Raw genomic sequence first — 18,922 nt, 5'->3', positions numbered from 1 at the left:
ACACGGTGTACATACGTGAAGGGGCCGTTTACCGCATGCGGTGGTCGTGCGGTCTGTGATGGGTTCTGTATTTATACCGTAATGTATTTGTTGTTAATATAATTAATTGAAACGGACATGCGGCCTAATGAATATCGACCGAAAGACTAAATTCTACTTAACTATAATACAATATCGTGTGCGATCAAAACGGATATTATCGTCTTTTTTTTTTTTTTTATGCCCGATTTTCAATTTAAGACCACTCGAAACACCTGATGCGTCAATTTCAATGATGTTCGTCGTTCATTATTTCCCCCTTTTCAAAAGGAAGTCTTATTAACGCGCGTTAACCGTACTTTGATGTCAACTCCAGAACCCAACGATAAAATATGGTCCGCCAAGTGCTTACAGGAGAGTACCTCCGTTTAGTGGATTGAATTTTCAATATTAAACACCGTGTTGGTGACGTATAACTAATACGCGTGTAATAACTGCGATTACTTTATTAAAATATAACGCACGCGTATAGTGAATAGTTTTCGGCGTTAAAGGGATGCGAGTGTCAATTATTATTAGTCGTTTGAATATTATATATTTACATATTATGCGGATGCGCAGAGTTAATTTATGAAAAACGCGATGGGTTTCCCTTCTATATATATATATATTTTTTTTTTTTTTTGAAAACCCTTTGAATAGGCTTTTGCCGCGAGGGTTGTGACTGTGGGTCATGGCGATCGTCGACGACGACTGACGACCGTTGTCGAACTGAAGCTACCCGCGCAGACCGCCTTCTCCCTTTTTGTGGGAGGACGGCCGACGCAGCGCTTCTTGCCGGCAACGAAATTTCGGTTTTCCAGAGACGTGTGCACGGGCCGGGGAGGTTCAAAAAAGGGTCGACTGAAAATTTTAAATAAATATGAAAAACGGTTAATTAAAATATACTGTCGATGGATACGAAGACTACGGTACATAAGGTGAAACGATTGATTAACGAATGTGGGCCATTGGTTTTGCCCGGATTTTTGGGCACTGGTTGCCCGGCAACATCTCACCTGTAATAGCCGTTGCTAGGGAGACCAGGAGCCCCGGCGGGGCCATCTGTTGCACGGCCAGAGTTCGGGGTGTACCATGACCAAAGCCGCTGCAAAACATTGATGTAGACTACCGGAGCACGCTTGCCGCCTATTTATAGTATATACGCTGCCGCTGCACGCTTATGTAACCGCCGCCGAGTCGTCCGTGTCCCATCATGCAGCAGGGCTACAATGGCACGCGGTACGGCCAAGGTAAGCGCAACAATTTTTTTTCTTTTCATTTTTTCTTCTTCTTAGACAGACAGGCGTCGTTTATATACACACACACATATATATATATATATCCCTTTCCATTTTTTAAAACTATATACTTTATATAAATATACATTTTTTTTTTTTACCGCGCCGCTGCGTCCGTACACGTTGCCCAACATGCGACCTTAGGTAAATGTAATAATATATATAGCCACGGGCTTAAACTTATGTATAAATATATGTATTATATGACGATCGTATACCCAGAAAGTCGCATTGACGATTAGTATAATATGTTTTACACGAATGCCAAAAAAAAATCCGTCCGAAACTCGAGGGATTTGTTAATCTGGTACCATGTTTGTTTTTATCGACAACTAAAATATACAATTTCCCCTCTCGTTGTTTTCCCTTGCAACTAAAAAATAGCATAAATTGTTTTTTTATAGTTTTATTCGTACGGATCGGTAGTGTAAAAAAAATACATTTTTAACGCAGTAATGATATGTATTTGATTGTTTGTAACAACGTTATTAATTTGAAATCGATCAAATAACAGTTGATCGTTGTGATATTTCCGTACAAAAACAAAGTTTAAAACAATCATATCGATTTATGTATGGTACCTTCTATTTTACTTTTTGAACCATATATCTAAAATATAGTTTCATTTATCTTGTGTTACGTCCCTTTAGACCCTTTTTATTTCTATGTCATTCTATACCGTTTCATTTAAAATCAATTCCAGTTAAATAGTTCGGATATTTCTGTTAAATGTATCACTGTCAAAAGAATATGATTTTTGGTCGAAGCAAAGATAATGGTATGGCTTTTGCTTTACACTCCTCGACTAATCGACAAAGCTTTGACTGAAAAGGAAAATGTATAAATCCTCTATAGACAGTCGTTTGGATTTAACTACAATTTTTGGAAAAATGAATTAAATCACAACCAATAATATTATACATAATATTATATCTATAAATAAATACACTCTACTTGAAAAATTAATCTTTTAAAAATAAAAGCTATCTATTTCGATGATTCTTCAAAACGATTTTGGATCATTTCAATTTTTTATTTGGTCATTTTGAGCGATGGTTTAGTTTTGTTTCAAGTTCAATAAATATATTTCAACATTAACCTTGGCAATTTACAATTTTTAATTACAAATAAAATCAATATAGATTACTACTACATAGGTACATGTTTTTTATAGTATAATAAATACAAATTTAAATGGTTCTTTTTACTCAAATGCATTATAATACAGTTGTACATTTCATAAAATATTATGTTTCTACTACAATATTAAATACAATATTTAAAATGTACACATATTAAATGTGTGTCTAGTTAAATGGTTAAATATTTCCATTTTTTTAAATGTTTATGAAAAAATAAAAACTAGTTAAATTGTATAAGTACATTATCTCCGCAGAAAAAGGTAATATGTAAATTCACCTTAAAACAAACGACTACTATTTAGTTCAACTGTTGTGTCTTTTGTTTATTTAGCTGGTAGAATTAATTAATTACAACCCCGCTCACATTTGCACTCGAGTAAATTATCGTTCAGTTAATTATGGTGATGTTAATTTAAAAGTTACAATTAATTTAAGCCAGAGTCGTAACTTCCTACAAGACCATTACATTATTACAAGAAATACTATACCGCATATGACGTATAGAGTATAATATAATATTAAGCACGCCAAATTCAAAATTTCAAACAGATTCCGACATGTTGGTCGCACGATCATCTTTAATGTTATATGCACAATTTATACACATAATTCTAATAATAACATGTATGCCTTTTGATCTTTTGACTTCGAGTAATGTAAAACCGAAAAAGGTAGATACGCGATAAATCTGGGCATTCCCAAAGGCATTATAGTCGAATCCTTTTCATCTGCTTAACCTTTTGCCCTTTCGTCGCACCATCAACGTGCTCGTTCTATAATACTGTTGCAAAATAAATTGAACCAATAAACCCTAAGGGCTTAACCTATTGTTGAAGTCTATGTAGACGTGCCATAAACCTTACGCGTTGACAAAAGTTTAATAATCGTATTTTTTGATATTTCTTTTCCTAAACATATACTTGTAGAAATTCGGCCTGTACTAAATGTCAAATATCATTTGGTAAAATGTTTTACTTTCATGCCCAATACTATTGTAAAATCTTCTATAAAATAATTATTTTTAACCTCCTAATTTTCACCATCTGATACATATTTTACGCTTGATATTTTAATGGCAAAATATTAAGGATAAACTTTGCTATTTTAGGGGTTCTATTTCCGTTTCGACATCTTAAAGGTACCCAACCAAAACTATTATATTAGTTGAGAAACTATTCTACCGGATCTTAAGGCTTAAGCACACAACTTTTTTTATTAAAAACAGAATTTTGGAATAGACTTTCATTTTTGTATAAGTAGAAGATTTTAATGATGATTGACAAAGTTATGCTTATTGACAGTAAGCCTAAAAAACACAGGCCTTATTGAAAAACATTAAATTCTTTTCATATCGTATTTAACAAAATATTTAAATGAATATATGTAAAACAATAACTTTTTTTATAGCTTTGAAGTAAGTTTTTTTTTTAGAAATGTTACTCGCATTATTACCAATATAACTATTTTTTTTTTGTAAATTTCATTTAGACACTTCGAGAAAAAGAAATTGTAACACTATACGTTTTTAAACACAAATAATTTTCGATAAGTAAATTAATTATTTCAAGCTGTTGACTGCGCGGCTTGTTGAAATGATGTTTCTTCTTAAATAAAACGGATTTTACTATAACAGTACTGTCTGTATTGTTTAAGAATTAACTAGACGTGGTATACGTGTACAATGCTAATAGCTGTAAAAAATTACATATCGACAACTGATATATCTCGCTAGACGCTAACAGTATAATATAATAATAGAGAGGAAAAACGTACAGCTTTTATATATGCAACTGATGGCGTTAAACGTGATATATACATTCCAAGTTTATAAGTATATTTAAAATGTTTGTATATACGAGTACCTACTTGTATTTGCTAGTGTATCAACGTGAAAAACCAAGAGTAGCTATTCAAGCCCTCAGTGGATTTATATAATTATATATATATATAAACATATGTGTAGGTGTACAAGAAGAAAAACGGCAACTCTATGTACTTCCTCGTCATTTTTTAACATAAAACATTTTAACTTCTTACTAATAAATGTTAAAACTTCAAAATTACTATTTTGCTATTTCACAATAAAACTTGTTATAGCCCACCTAAATGGAAAACAGTTATAACTTGAAAACTTTCTAAAGAGAATGACATTAGAAAACTAAGATTTTCAAGGGTCGTGTTTTAGATTTAAGAATATTTTTTAAAATTGAAATACTGTTAGAAAAAATGTTGAAGTAAGCTAATTTTTCGTTAATAATAATATGGGGGTTATATATTAAATCGTATGAAACTTATCCTAACAGCTCTCAGTTTAGTTTTTTTAACTATATAACACAGTTAAAGTTTGGTTTGTTTAACTATTAACATTGACAATAGTGAACAGTTTTAGAAATAAAAAAAACCAACTATTTTTTCGTTTCTTCCCGGAGTTCATATTTTGTTCTAGTTTTAGTAGAAACAACGTTCATTTGAATTCCTCAGTTAATAAGCTAATGTTAAAATTAACTATTCTAGTTATTATCTAATGAATATTTAAAATCATAATAATATTTCAATAGTATTAATTTTAATTTTAGGATAATCGTTTTACGATATATCATATATTAAATTATGTAATATTAATTCTTTCATTAAATGTTAATTTTCATAACAATGAGAGCTGCCAACATAGCACCTACCTACGTACTTGTACAATTTATTAACATAATATTAGTACTAATTGTAAGTTAGTGAACAACCTTTCGATCATATCCATCATTTATATCCATATAACATTTAAGATGTTAATATTATACTATAAACTATAGATTTTCCTCGAAACTTTATAGTAACCTTTTTTCCATATTTCAATTTCCCTTGAAAGTTTTAAGTTTTTTAAGTCGTGTTATACATAACTTGTTACATTTTATATACTTCATATTCACACATAAAATATTTTACAAGCGTAATCGTAAATTTTTACAATATCTAAAAAGTGAACTACCTTTATTTTATGAACTGACTGGTTTCGATAATATACCAGTCTAGCAACAGCAAAAAATGTGTTTTGTCCGTTTGTCATTAAAGTGTTAATTTTTCCCGAAGGGGCAATATAAATTTTATATTTTTGTATTTAAATATACAAACAATATATTTGTTGCTATCCAAAGTTCGAGCTTAATAAAAGCTTGGCATAATAAACCATCTAATCATAACATTTATAAACAATAACAAAGAATCAATTTTCTGAAACAATAATTGATTAATACACAAACGAATGAATTTAATGGTAAAAAAGTCTAAAGAAGTTTATTAAAACTGTAAAAAAGTCGTACAGTTTTTAATTTCCTTTCGGTTCAATTTAAATTTATATAACATCAAAAATTGAAGAATAGTTCATTTATTAATCAATTGTTTAAGAGACCTCTACATCTGCATATTTTTGGTCGAAAATATCTTATTTTAATTTTAACCTTACTCTATAAACAGTAAATCGACACTAGTAATTTTTAATAGGTAGATTTTTATATAGCGATCGAAGACATTTTTTATCTTCCGTTTTTAATATTATCGTATTAATACTTAACTAAAAATTTGTTGTGCCACGATCACCACCTTGTAAATATTAGAAAAATTAAAATAGTGTTACAACACTGTTGTACAACAGTGTTAATACACTACACTTCAATTTGATTTATTGCACTTTTTTTAGATCGTAATATCCGTAAGCAAATATATTTTCTGAATTCAATTTAATAAAATTTCAAATATCTGAAACTCGAGAAAGTTATTTTTCCGGAGCCAAAATAAATAGTTTTCGGTTATATAATATTAACCGAAAGTTTCATCAAAGTACCTAAACGATAAACTTTTTATTGACAATTTCAAGCACTAGTCATACATATCGATAAAGTGTGATTACAAAGTTTATTTAGACCGACGTTTTCAATTATGCACTCTCGCTGTTTTGATCTAATTATGCGCTAAAAGCGTTTTTGTTTGATATACATTATTACATTGTTTTTCTAACGCTTATAGTGATTCTTGTCATTGACGTTTATAACTATAGATGATTCTGGTTTCCGTTCAGTCACTTTTTCAGTTGCTTATCATCGGCTATTGTACCGTCTTTGTTCGTTTTCATGGCTGCTTGGTTTTTCATTATAGCTGATCGAACTATGTTTATTTACTGCCTCTGGAAATGGCGATACATCCGACGTCACACCATGCAGTGTGATCCTACTCGACTAAAAAGCTTATGTTGTCTGTTTAAATCTCGGATTCGTTACATTATTAACAACATAATATTAAATAATATATTGTAAATTATATACACCTTAAATGCATAATTTTGTTGTTAGAATTAGTGAAAGTACTACTATTTATTAGTAAACATATCAGTCAATATGTAACATAATTTTTAATTCCATCTAACTATTTTATACATCCACAGATATCGTGTAATATAATACTCATATTTAGTAAAAGCTTAAAGGTCGTTATCAGCATCAAATGATTATGCGTTTGTATTCGTAAATCATAATGTTCATCCGGTTTTTACTGCACAGTATTTGAGTTTTGACGATGCCGGTATATTATGCTATATTAGAGCTGTTATTTGATGAAAAAGTTTTTAATATACTTAATGCACAGTTTTTTTTTTGCACAAGCAACCGTTATTAGTTTCGCTCGAGTAGAATCAAATAATGTTTAACCTCTTTGGCAAATACATACGTGTAATTGAATTTTTCAATTCCGTCAAATGCATTTACACGACTCATCCGAAAGAAAACATAGAACATTTGGCTGTTATGTTGATTCCAAATGATTACTCTGAAAAATACCATCATAAATGTATGAAATTTTACATATCAAAGACGATAAAAATAAAGTATTCTCTTTTAAGACGCCGACATCGTTGTGTGCATTATACAGGCGTTTTCATTCGTCGAATATAAAATTCAATCTGTCGGTTTGTTGAAATAAAGATAGTAAGAATAACATGAAAGCTAAAAAAAAAAAAAAAGTAGTATAGACATTTTTTAGACAAGGGCGCGACCGTTCTGCACATACTACACGGCTGGGGCGTAAAGTGCCCGAAATAGGCCAAAGATATACAACACAGACCGTATGAAAATAATGTACCAAAACATACACCGCGCACACTACCATCTGCGCACTAAGGCCATAAAATAATAAATCACCCTGTTGAGTAATGCATTTACACGGTCGCAGTTGGGCTTTACTTGATTTGTAATTTTTCAAAAAAAATCTACACTTTCCAGCTCGACAATTTGTCGCCTTCGAAAATGTACACCCTCCAGGCGATTAATTCACGTCACGCACGTCTAGTCCTGTATGTAATGCAGGTGTAAGTATTGTGTAAATGCAGAAAATTAATAACGGTTTTTAGTTTCCAACTTAACCGCCCCCCCCCCCTATATTTAGTTGCTACATTGTTTACGGATTAACGGGTTGCTTATTATTAAACCACAGCAATCGTGTGTACAGCAGATTGTATAGCCGAGTGGTCATATAACATATTTCAACACTTCAGTGCTAAATATCAGAATAATAAATGCCTAAACTCTAAAGGATACTGGACGGGCCAGAAAAATGATTTTGAAGTTTTAAATAACATTACCCAAGTAACAATTAATAATAAGTTTTACTTCACTAACTTAGAGGGCGTCGCACCGCCCATTTTTAAGGAGTAAAGTATAGGCAATTTTTTACAAAATCTTAATTTAAAGGTTAGACTGTAATGTGTAATTATTATTTCAATAACTAAAACTCTATTTTGGTTGTTCATTTATTTTCTGGACTATCACAGCATTTTTGAGAGCGATTTAAAAATGTTTTTTCATCTCTACTTGTTTAAGCAGACTGAAAATAACTCGCTTAATTTTTGATTTAGAGTAAAATCACCCATTATAAAATTAAAAGACAACAATATTTCAGTCAATTAACGATTTGGGTATAACATTAACTCAGACTTTATCGTTTTCTAATCATGTCCGTAGTATTTATAAAAAAGCGATGAGGGTTTTAAGTTTTATTAAACGAAACTATTGGGAGTTCAAAAATATTTCTTGTTTGAAGATATTTTACTTCTCACTGGTTCGTTCCATTCTTGAGTATGGTTTCGAAATTTGGAACCTTAGTCAACTAGGTCTGATTAATATAAAAATGTCCAGCGGAAATTCATAAAGTTTTTAAGACATACATTTTTTCTATCTTATAATGCCTAGAATGATGTTTCTTGGTGTAACCCTTTATTTTATTTATTACAGGATTCATGTCCAAAAAATCTTGACGCTTTTCTATCAGTTGTTTATTTTTTTAATAAAGACATGATTTTGAGATTTAGCGCTGTTATCGGTATTACACTGTTTAATTACATATTTATATTTCGAATGAATCCCGTTAAACGAGTTCTTCATTAAAGTTTTTCGAGCTGAACAATATATTATTACTTTTTTAGTTATGTTATAAATAAAATCAAACTTTCACTGTCAAATAAATTGTTTACGTTTTACTAAATGGTTCTACTATTGTAAACTGTAATTTTAAAAAAACTTACTTTTATACGTTTTTTTAAAGACAAAATAAACTATTTATTAAAAACTAACGGTTTTATTAGGTTTTAGGTTGGGTATAGTGAGTAGATATATATTTTATCTCGTACACACCAATGCAGTGAAATTGCCTATTCGTTTCCGCCGCTCAATCGATAAGGTAACGTTATGAATTGACCCGTTTGTATTCAGAAGCCAAAACTGAACTCTAAAACAGTTGAAACTTCAATTTTGATAAAAATACACTGAACTGTTTGTACCGCCTACCGAAAAGTATTATACTACTTAAAAATAATCAAATAATTTGCCAACTGCTCTAAACTAATGGTTGTATCTATGAACTATGAACATAATAGATACAAGATATCAGAAACGAATACAAGTGAACAATATAAAAGCCTCTCCTTTCTTTTGTACACAATTGGGATTATCATGTATGTTAAAAATAAAATTTAAATAATAAAACTGTTCGTATACGTTACACGCATTACCGTGTGTCTGCGCAAATGCAAGGGTTACGTGTTTTGGTTTCTGCGCAGCACCGTTCTCTCGTGAAAAATAATATAATTATATACTTTATAAGTTTATTTTGTGTTCCATACCACCGAAAAACGGAACAAACCGATTTTGACATAAACATACAGGCTCAAATTCAATAACATTACATAACGTTTTATCGCTTTCCGTTTCTCGGTGAAACGAAACGTAATCGATTTATTTTGTTTCTGTTGCGAACAATTATTATTTTTGGTCGTTTAATAATGTTATGATTATGAGTTAATTAATGTATAATCATATCATACGTAAAAAAAACAATAAGTAATACGAGTATTACTTAATTGAATTGAGAAATTCCTAATTATAATCTAAAATTAAAATTAAAAAAATATTGTAAAACCAATACTGCCTCCGTTCCGCATCAAATATAAAAAATAAGTTTGATGTCAATGATTTTTTTTCTGTAAAATGTAGGGTCAAATATAAAATGTAATGTATAATGTTCTTTAGATAAAAATTAAAAATTATAAAATATGTATTCATCGTGTAAGTTTAAGTTAGTACAATAGTGTACTAGTATATTATGCATATAAAATAAATAAATAAATAAATTGTGTAAGTTAACATTTCAGAACATTATTAAATTATAGTAGATACGATTAGAGTTAATTTTTACGTTTTATAAGTAACCTTGTCAAACATTTGTGTTCAGTTTTCTCGAAAACTTTCAAAGTTGTCGAGTAAATTTGCGATCTAGACAAGTCCAATCTATTATGTAGATAACAAGTTACTAACAAGTAGTTACTAGTTAGTGAATAAATGAGTGTCTATGATGATAAGTTTCCCAACACTCATCAAAACCAAAGTCATAGAAATGATTAGTTGACAAGTTTAATGAAAATAGTTTCAATACAACATCATAAGACCATGTAACTTATTGTCAGATGAATTGCAATATTACAGTTATAGCTACTAGCTATATAGCTACTAGCACAATGGTGCGTTACATGAACGTTAAATTAAAGTTCAATAAATCAATAGACAGTTTGGTGATCTACTTAATTTGTGTTTTGGTAAAATAATCTTAATAATGTATCATATTTTTTATGCTATCCGACACAAGTATTTCCGATATTAATGATGGTTCTATATGTAAGCAATGCACTATTATAAACATAAAAGTAATAGATTGAAACTTAATTAATTTAATATTTTATCTTTATAGGAATTTAGTTATTAAATAAAAATAACTAATCATCTTCATACATTGATATGCTAAAATTAATTGAAGAAATACTAATTTAATACAACATATTTATTCTTCGTAGGTTATCAAACCAAATTATGAAACAGTCACAACGTTCAGTGCATTATAAATATTATTCCTAATTTAATAAGTTACAGAAGTCGATAGCTCTCTTAAATAAGACGTTTAAAAAGAAAGTGGATATTTTCTTCTAAAATATATTATACTCCAGGCTTATAACTTCAGTTTCTTTTCTATACTAAAAATAGTAAATATTTCAAAAATGTATTAAGTTCAAATGAACACCTAAACTCAAATCGTTTCATAGATAAATACTATTAAATTTCAATTATTTTCCAATAAAATGAGTTGATCACTTAAATTTATTACACTGTATAATATATTATATTATAATGTATATAGTATTTATTTATATTTTTTTAATGTAAACTGACAGGAACCTATAAACAAAACATTTTTTATAGAAAATTGATTAATTATTGTAAAGCAAACAACCGTGGGCTATTCTTTAAATAATTACTGGGTAGTTTTTATCGTTTGTTTAGTATTCACAAAGTACCCACGGTCGCTTTAGTTTTCATGCCAAATAAATTAGCATTTATTTAAAGTTCGTTTCTGAGAATTATTATTATATTTTTATACGATTTCTGAAAACTATAAATTTGGAAAATTATTTATAGTTTTCGCAATGTTTCCGTTAGCAAACATCTTATAAACGTTTTGTATTTTTAGTCACGTTGCTGTGTCGGTAAAATATGTGTGACAAAACTTTTTTTTATATTCTCAAAAAAGTGTTATTTCGTGCATAAGTTTATAAAGTACTTAGACGAAAATCACTTGGGACTTATTTAAAGTTTTCAATGTTCACAAAGGTAACGCAGACGTTTTTATTACTTTGCGAACCAGATACCTAAACGTGTGGAACTAGAAAAAACAAATTTCAATTATTGAAAGATCAAGTTTATTAAAATTACTTATAGTTTACGAGTATGTTATCAGTATTTGTATAACACCACTTTTCTTCTATTTTTTGTTTTTTAATTAACATGTGTATTTTCTTTAACAGCTCAAACATTATATATTTAGAACCAAACTTACAAAACCAAATATAAAAAACAAATGTTAACACAAAAAATTAGGCGTGTAAATCTTCTGATTAAATAATCAAACTGTGTTATTTTTCATCCTGCAACGTGACAAAGCTAGAATAATTCGATACCAAATAAAAGGATGTCTAATATTTTTGTCATTTTAAAAGATATTTGATCCTATACATAAAATTGTATAAAGGTACACTTAAATTGATATTTACTCGGTCATAAGACGTACACATATACATGTGCCTATGTATCCGCTTGTAGTGTGGATACTTTGAATTTTTTTAAATATCTTATAATCCGGTTTTTATTTATTTTCCACTTGAATTATGTATTTATAGAATTTTATCTTAAAATGTGGACGTTATCGCTATTAGGCTATAAACACAAGTATGTACCTATTGGTGATTTTTTTTAAATGTCTATTCTAATGTGTTTCAGAGTTATAGCTGAAAAATATGTGAAAAAGTTCAAACTGTATAAATATACAACAATTACGCCCAGTGTTTAATTAAGCAAGATGTACACAAAGATTCATTTGAATAGCTATAATTGAACCTATTTACATGTCATAGTGTCGTGGGAAATGTAGTGTCGTTTTTACATAGAATGACCTTAATAAATGCTCTAGGATTGTTGTCTCTCTCTTTCTATAGCTTTTTATCGTGCATGTGCATATATATTATGGACTCAGACGGTCAGTTACAGATTCGCGAGGATAATAATATACAGTTTCACCGGAAACCCGAACCGCACACTCGCAAAAAAAAAAAAAAAAGGTTGCGACAGTTTGCAGTAAAAAAAATTAAAATGTCCTATACTAAAAAACAATTATTTCGCTACTATTGAATACTGCTCGAAACGGCGTCCCTGGAAAAGTGTGTGGATTTTTTTTTTCTCTTTCGCTGCACAATAGAGCACTGCAGACATGTGCGATGAATACATCATCGGTTCCGTTAAAAAATAAAAAATAATACAACACCGACGTATCCGCCAAAAAGAATTACCCCCTCGGGTACGGTAACAATATTTGTTACGTGTCTTGTTTGACGTAATAGCGTCGATTAGAAAATGTTTTATGATTAATGGTGCGAGCTTTTTTTTTTTTTAGGAAAACGCTCGTTGCTGCCGATGATTAATTATCATTATAATATTGACGACAGCCAACTGTTTGTTTTTGCTCTCATAAACCGCTGTACAAACGCACACACACACACACACACACACACACACACTAACATGTATGTATTGTTTATCTCATTTAGTCAAACGTTAGATCCTGTTTACTATGCCCAGGTAAATCGCTATTTATGATGAAAAATATTAAAGAAAAAAAACCTCAAAACATTCGACTGGATTTTGAACTGAACGTAAATCGTATACATGCATGCAAGAGAGTATAAATACTAGGAGAGTTTTTTTTTTTCCAACAACCTTTTGCATTTTTCTTGATTATATGTTACTTGTTGTTCGCAAATTTTTTTATATACAATTATTTATGTATATGTATAAGCAGCTGTGTAAACTATAGAGTGACTTAACGCGCGAAATTTGGGACAACCTATGCCTACGTCATGTTGCTTTGTTAAAAAAGGGTCAAACTACATTCATCCTATAAACTCTATATGAATTATTTCTTTCTCGGCACGATAACCTGGTAGACAATTATTTTTTTCTTCAAAAATCGACGTTGGATGGTTAAAAATTCTCTTATTTATGAACGATATAAATTTGTCCAATGCATAATAATATCATTCAAAATAGAAGCATAACAAAATAAAAATATTTTATTCATTTCAAAATTTGCATTACAATGTTCTCGCTTTTCGGATTTATCACGGGAAAATAATCTTATAAAAAGAAAAGTCTGTTTATTTTTAACAGGCTTTCAAACGTAAGTGCCAGTACCATACTACTCTATATATACGCATTTGAATGAGATTTACTTTGCTGGGCTGTGTCGTATTACATCGAAAATACCTACTTAATATTTTTTTAAGATACAAAAAAAACAAGTATTCAACACATTGCTGTTAAAATATAAGTATGTTTTTAAACATATGTTATACGCATTTTTATTGTTGACGTCTTATAGTTGTTTTGTCAGTTTTAATTGTATAATAATTGAACCAAAAATGGAATTGAAAATTCGATATCCCTTCAATAGGTATACAAGAAAATTATTTCATCCATATGCACGTATAAACATATTATCAATTATCCAAAATGCATAAAATATATATTTTATACCGATACAAAACAAAAATGTAAATAATTATTATTGTACTCGTCAAAAACTATACAATATAATGTTGCGTGTAGACACTAGATAATATTATGATTCAAAAATTATATACTGCATGGAAACCGACCAAATAATTCACTCTCAATACATGTTGCTATATTACTTTTATATAAATCTAATTGTGTCTTTAAACCGACAACTGTCGTCTACTTTCCATACAGAGGCTATTTTTGTAAAGCCTATTTCGAGTTGATGTTTCAGTTAAAACGTTTTGCCAATTATGTAATAACCTATTTAAAGCCGGTGTGTTCAATAAAACTGAGCGCGCTTCAGCAACTTTTGTAATAGAGTACCGCGAAAGAGTATAATAAATTCTTAATGAAAACCGTCAGTCTAAAAGGATAAAACAGAGTATAAAGCCAAGACAGAACGCGGTTTTCGCATAAACCGCTTGGTTTGACCGCTTAATCTTCAAACTACATATATAAACACAATATATATATAATAATATTATATTATTATTAACATTCTTGCCATACCGATGTAAAGCTCGGTAACGTATATTACACAATACCATTTCGAGTAATTTAATATTCAAACAATTAATATTGTTATTCTATTAAATTCGCGTCAACGAAAAAGTTTATCCTTATTTCAGTATGATTATATTATTATGTTTATTTTTCGTTGCTGTCAAGCATCAGGGCCATCGGTATGGTAACGCTTTAATAATATTTATACTGTCGAGTAAACCGAACTTGTGAAAACCGTAAACAACGTTTTCTCATTTTTTTTTTTTTTAAATTAATTATAATTAAATACAAAAGTAATCGAACGAGGGAAAATTACTCTAAAACGTTTAAACAATTCGTTTTCGCAAAAAGTTAATTAACGATTAGTTTTGGTCTGCAAACAATTATGTATACATATATATATATATATATATATATATATATATATATATATATCTTGAAAGGCGCAATGGAGACTTTTGTGTAAACGTTTTTCTTTGTTATTATAATTCGGTTGTAGTTTGATTCTTTTTTGATATTTCCTGCAACTGATATGCGCATTTTTGTCGGTGGCAGTTTCTAAAGAATTGTCTCCGACGCATATAAACTATTACACCGCCATAGCAGTCTGTGTTGATAGCACACCTACTTATTTTATGGCTGCCGATTTGTCAGTCTAAATTGACTCTTACAGTCCCCAATACACTTTGCTCCGGATCGATGTAGGTCACACGCGAAAGTTGCCGCGACCCGCGTTCGGCGAGCACCGCCGAGTTATCATTATTTTATTATTACATCTACCTATATGCGACATTAACCGTATACGTATACAATGTACACGAGTACTATATATTGCTATCATTATGTTATTATTAAACCGAGCAAATAATATAAAACCGAAATAAACCCCTGTGTTGCCATATGCGCATTCTTCGACGGGGTCGAGTCGACTCTCCCAAATAACTTACATTCCTCTATCAAAACTAACTATTCTACTGCACATAACACACAACCCCCTTACTACTACAGTGCCGGGTCAATGTTCATAATCGTTAATGGTCGTTTTATGTGCCTCGGCGACTTTAATATGCTAGTCAATGGTCGTGTATAATTTTAAGAGATTACCACAGAGTAAACTGAAATAATATTATGGGGTTCACGCGAGTAAGTATTCATATTTTAGACAACAGCAATATATTGCGCCCATCGATTTTGTCTACCTAAAATTAGGCGGTAAATTACGGTGCAAAAATATTATCGCGCGGTACTGTCGGGTAGTAAATTGCGCCAAATATCCTACACAACCACATAATATAAAATTAAACTGATTTTGTAAATATTTTATTTGTAAAGTAATCGCGAAAAGCTTTAATTAATTAAAAACGGACTTAAATATCGTTGTTTGGACATACATTCTAACGTCGAAGAAAAGTGGAGACGAACAGTAAAAACATGTCTCGCCACACTTAAAATACTAAAAAAATAATTTGTTTTCCATGACCACGAAAAAAGTAAAAATAAATTACTAGAGTGACAAAAAATAAGCTTTGTGCAGTTAAACTTAAATCTGTAGATGATATTTCTGAGCAACTGTCAAATATAAATAAATATATTTAAAAAAAAAATATAATATGTAAAACAAATAACATAATAACAGAGATTCTATTATATGATTCTAGGCATTCTAGAATCGTCTGACAAAGAGTTAGGCTTTCTAGCAAGAAAATTCTAAAAGTTATGACGAATTTTGTTGCTGGTTATCCGACGTTCTTTTTGAGACACCTTTATATGTCTATTAAATAAATGTCATACGGTGTAAGTTCTGTTTTATGTGCGTTTGTTTTTCATTCTATATTATAATTTCTTATACTGTATACCTAATTGAATTCATTTTTATTAAGTAATCAATATATATATTACATTTTAGGTAGAAAGTTTAATAAAGCGCAATTTACCTTAGTCAAAATATTCACTGTTTCGTTGAAAATATGTATGGATATAAACTTTGTTTGAAATCATTACCATATAATATTTAGGAAATACTGTTAAAATATCTTATTGTTATATCACAAATATTGAACCAATTACTATAAAATATTACAATATATTTTTTTTTTTTTAGGTTTTTTTTGTATGTAATTATGTTACTGGGCAACTAAACATTATACCGTGAAATTTGTTTTGCTTTTGTTTCGGTGTTAACGACAGCCACTTGTAAATATAATATTTATCAAGCTTTAAATAATTCAATACTGTACAAAACATTGGCTTCGTTTTATAAAAATAAATAATAATAACCAAACTCATGAATATATGGATTCGATATCGTGCGCCGCGCCGGGTAATAGTGTTTTATAATGATGAACTCGGTATTGGACGTTTCATTATTGATGCAGAGCAATTTGAAATAATATAACCAAGTACACCCACCTTCCTATGTTTAACTATCTGTTGGCATTCTATCGATACTTTTTCATAATACGTCTGACATTCTATGATTTGTTTAGTGATTTCCATTTCACAGTATAATTAAATTGAAACATCTGTAGTGATGAAATATTATAATATCACAAATGGACCGGATAGGAATTGTTGTACATTGGTTTTCATTTTCGTTGTAATCGGGTTGATCGTATTTCAATTCTGCACGGTTATTATTCTTATGATTAGCATACAGATTTCCCTGAAAAGCTGAAAACTCAAACCCAATCAATATACATCCAAGACGTCTGACGACGGATACAGCAATAGACACTGTTGATCTAATAATAATATCTCTGTGATGAAAATTAACTTACTGATGAGTTTCGGATACAGTCACGTGTCTGCTGTCTAATGTCGACCGCGAACTCCTAACATCAATCAACATGCACTGTTGTGAGAGTATCTGCAAGACATGTAAATAAGATAGCCCAATATGCAAGTTTTAATACATAAAAATTATCTGTTTTTTCAGAACTTTACTGTAAAAAAACAAACAAAGGGTATTTTGTGCTTTGTATAAAACGTTATTTATAATATTACGAGCAAACTAATCCCAGTTTGAAACGTTTTTTCTCATAAATACAGTACCCACGCGGTAATCTCTTAATATAATAATAAAGTATGCAGGATAATAACAAAAAAGTTGTTTTAATTCCACAAAATCGGTATAAATTACCGTCAAAAATGGCCCATAAAACAATAAATTATAACCCATTTTGTAAATTTCGGCTATTACACTTTTTGAAAATGCGAATTTGCTAATAGTAAGAATGCAACACAGTAAAAACTAGCATAATTAAAATCGAGGACAGTGTAAACCAGTACAGTCAAACCAAACACCAACCAGCATACTAGTAAGAAATTATCAAAGTGGAGTCCATTATCCACAGATTCACATCATAGCGTTTTCTTGGATGTGGTTTTATTACTACCTAGAACTGGTCTAGAAAAAAATTGTATTATAAATATATATCTATACAGTATAAATCATATCAAATTGAACTCTCGTGTAAAAAAATATTGACCAAATCTCTAAACGCTTAGCACAGGACGCGTTTCCAAATTAAACTTAGAAAAAATTTACAATGTACGTATGTAGTTTACCCACTACTACCATCAATTGAGTTCGACATAAAACGATATATATTATACTAAAATAACAATGTTGTCCTACCGCCGCACGTCGCAATATGTAATTTTACTCAGTCAACTATCATTAACACAATACTTATACACAAGATCCAATCTTATATACAAGACTCATTTACGCAAGAAAAGAGGCTTATCTGCATTAGCAAACTCACCGGATGCTGGAATTTCATTTCAAATTCGGAAAATCACTAAATATATAATATTTATACACATACACAAACGTTTTAATACTGGACATTTTCTCTTGTGTACAATATTGCATATTATGTTGTCTGTTATTTTACAATCAAAACAATAACAAACGGCAGTCGATTGCTAAGTGGTAGGCGTAGGGTCGAAACAATGCGTATTATATTGTCCCAGAAATGAATAAATAAAATAATAATATATCATGTTTGTTGTGGTTTGTCGTCGAGACCGTTTAAATGCACGAATAGCTCGATACATGCTTTGCCAATCCTTCTCCGGATCTTCCGTTCCCGTCGTCCGGTCACAGTTTCCCCTTATACCAGTGCCACTTTGTTTGTGTACGACTTTCCGTGCGGCAGGATAAATTCGAGTAGAGTTATTTTATATATATTTTTTTTTCTATTCAATTGCGAATGCCAAATATACATGCTCGGCGAAGAGCCGGTGGGGACGTGCAGGG

The 18,922-nt window shown here is 30.2% G+C and overlaps 1 protein-coding gene across 1 annotated transcript in view; it reads left to right on the top strand.

The window, feature by feature from the left end:
• Positions 1 to 1,134: 1,134 nt before the first annotated feature.
• LOC126838285 (uncharacterized) overlaps positions 1,135 to 18,922 on the top strand; it is a 32,204-nt gene continuing 14,416 nt past the window's right edge. The window contains exon 1 of the mRNA XM_050572593.1: positions 1,135 to 1,271. Within this exon, the coding sequence (XP_050428550.1) occupies positions 1,235 to 1,271 (37 nt within the window). The 5' untranslated portion in view covers positions 1,135 to 1,234. The remainder of the gene's footprint in view (positions 1,272 to 18,922) is intronic.

Source organism: Adelges cooleyi, unplaced genomic scaffold (assembly GCF_023614345.1).
Source record: "Adelges cooleyi isolate 19-005CV unplaced genomic scaffold, UGA_ACOO_1.1 ACOO_flye_CR_arks_rails_tigmint_CR_PRNA_30, whole genome shotgun sequence".
Classification (NCBI taxonomy): domain Eukaryota; kingdom Metazoa; phylum Arthropoda; class Insecta; order Hemiptera; family Adelgidae; genus Adelges; species Adelges cooleyi.
Note: the sequence above shows the minus strand (reverse complement) of the source record. Positions and strands in the feature narration are given on the sequence as shown.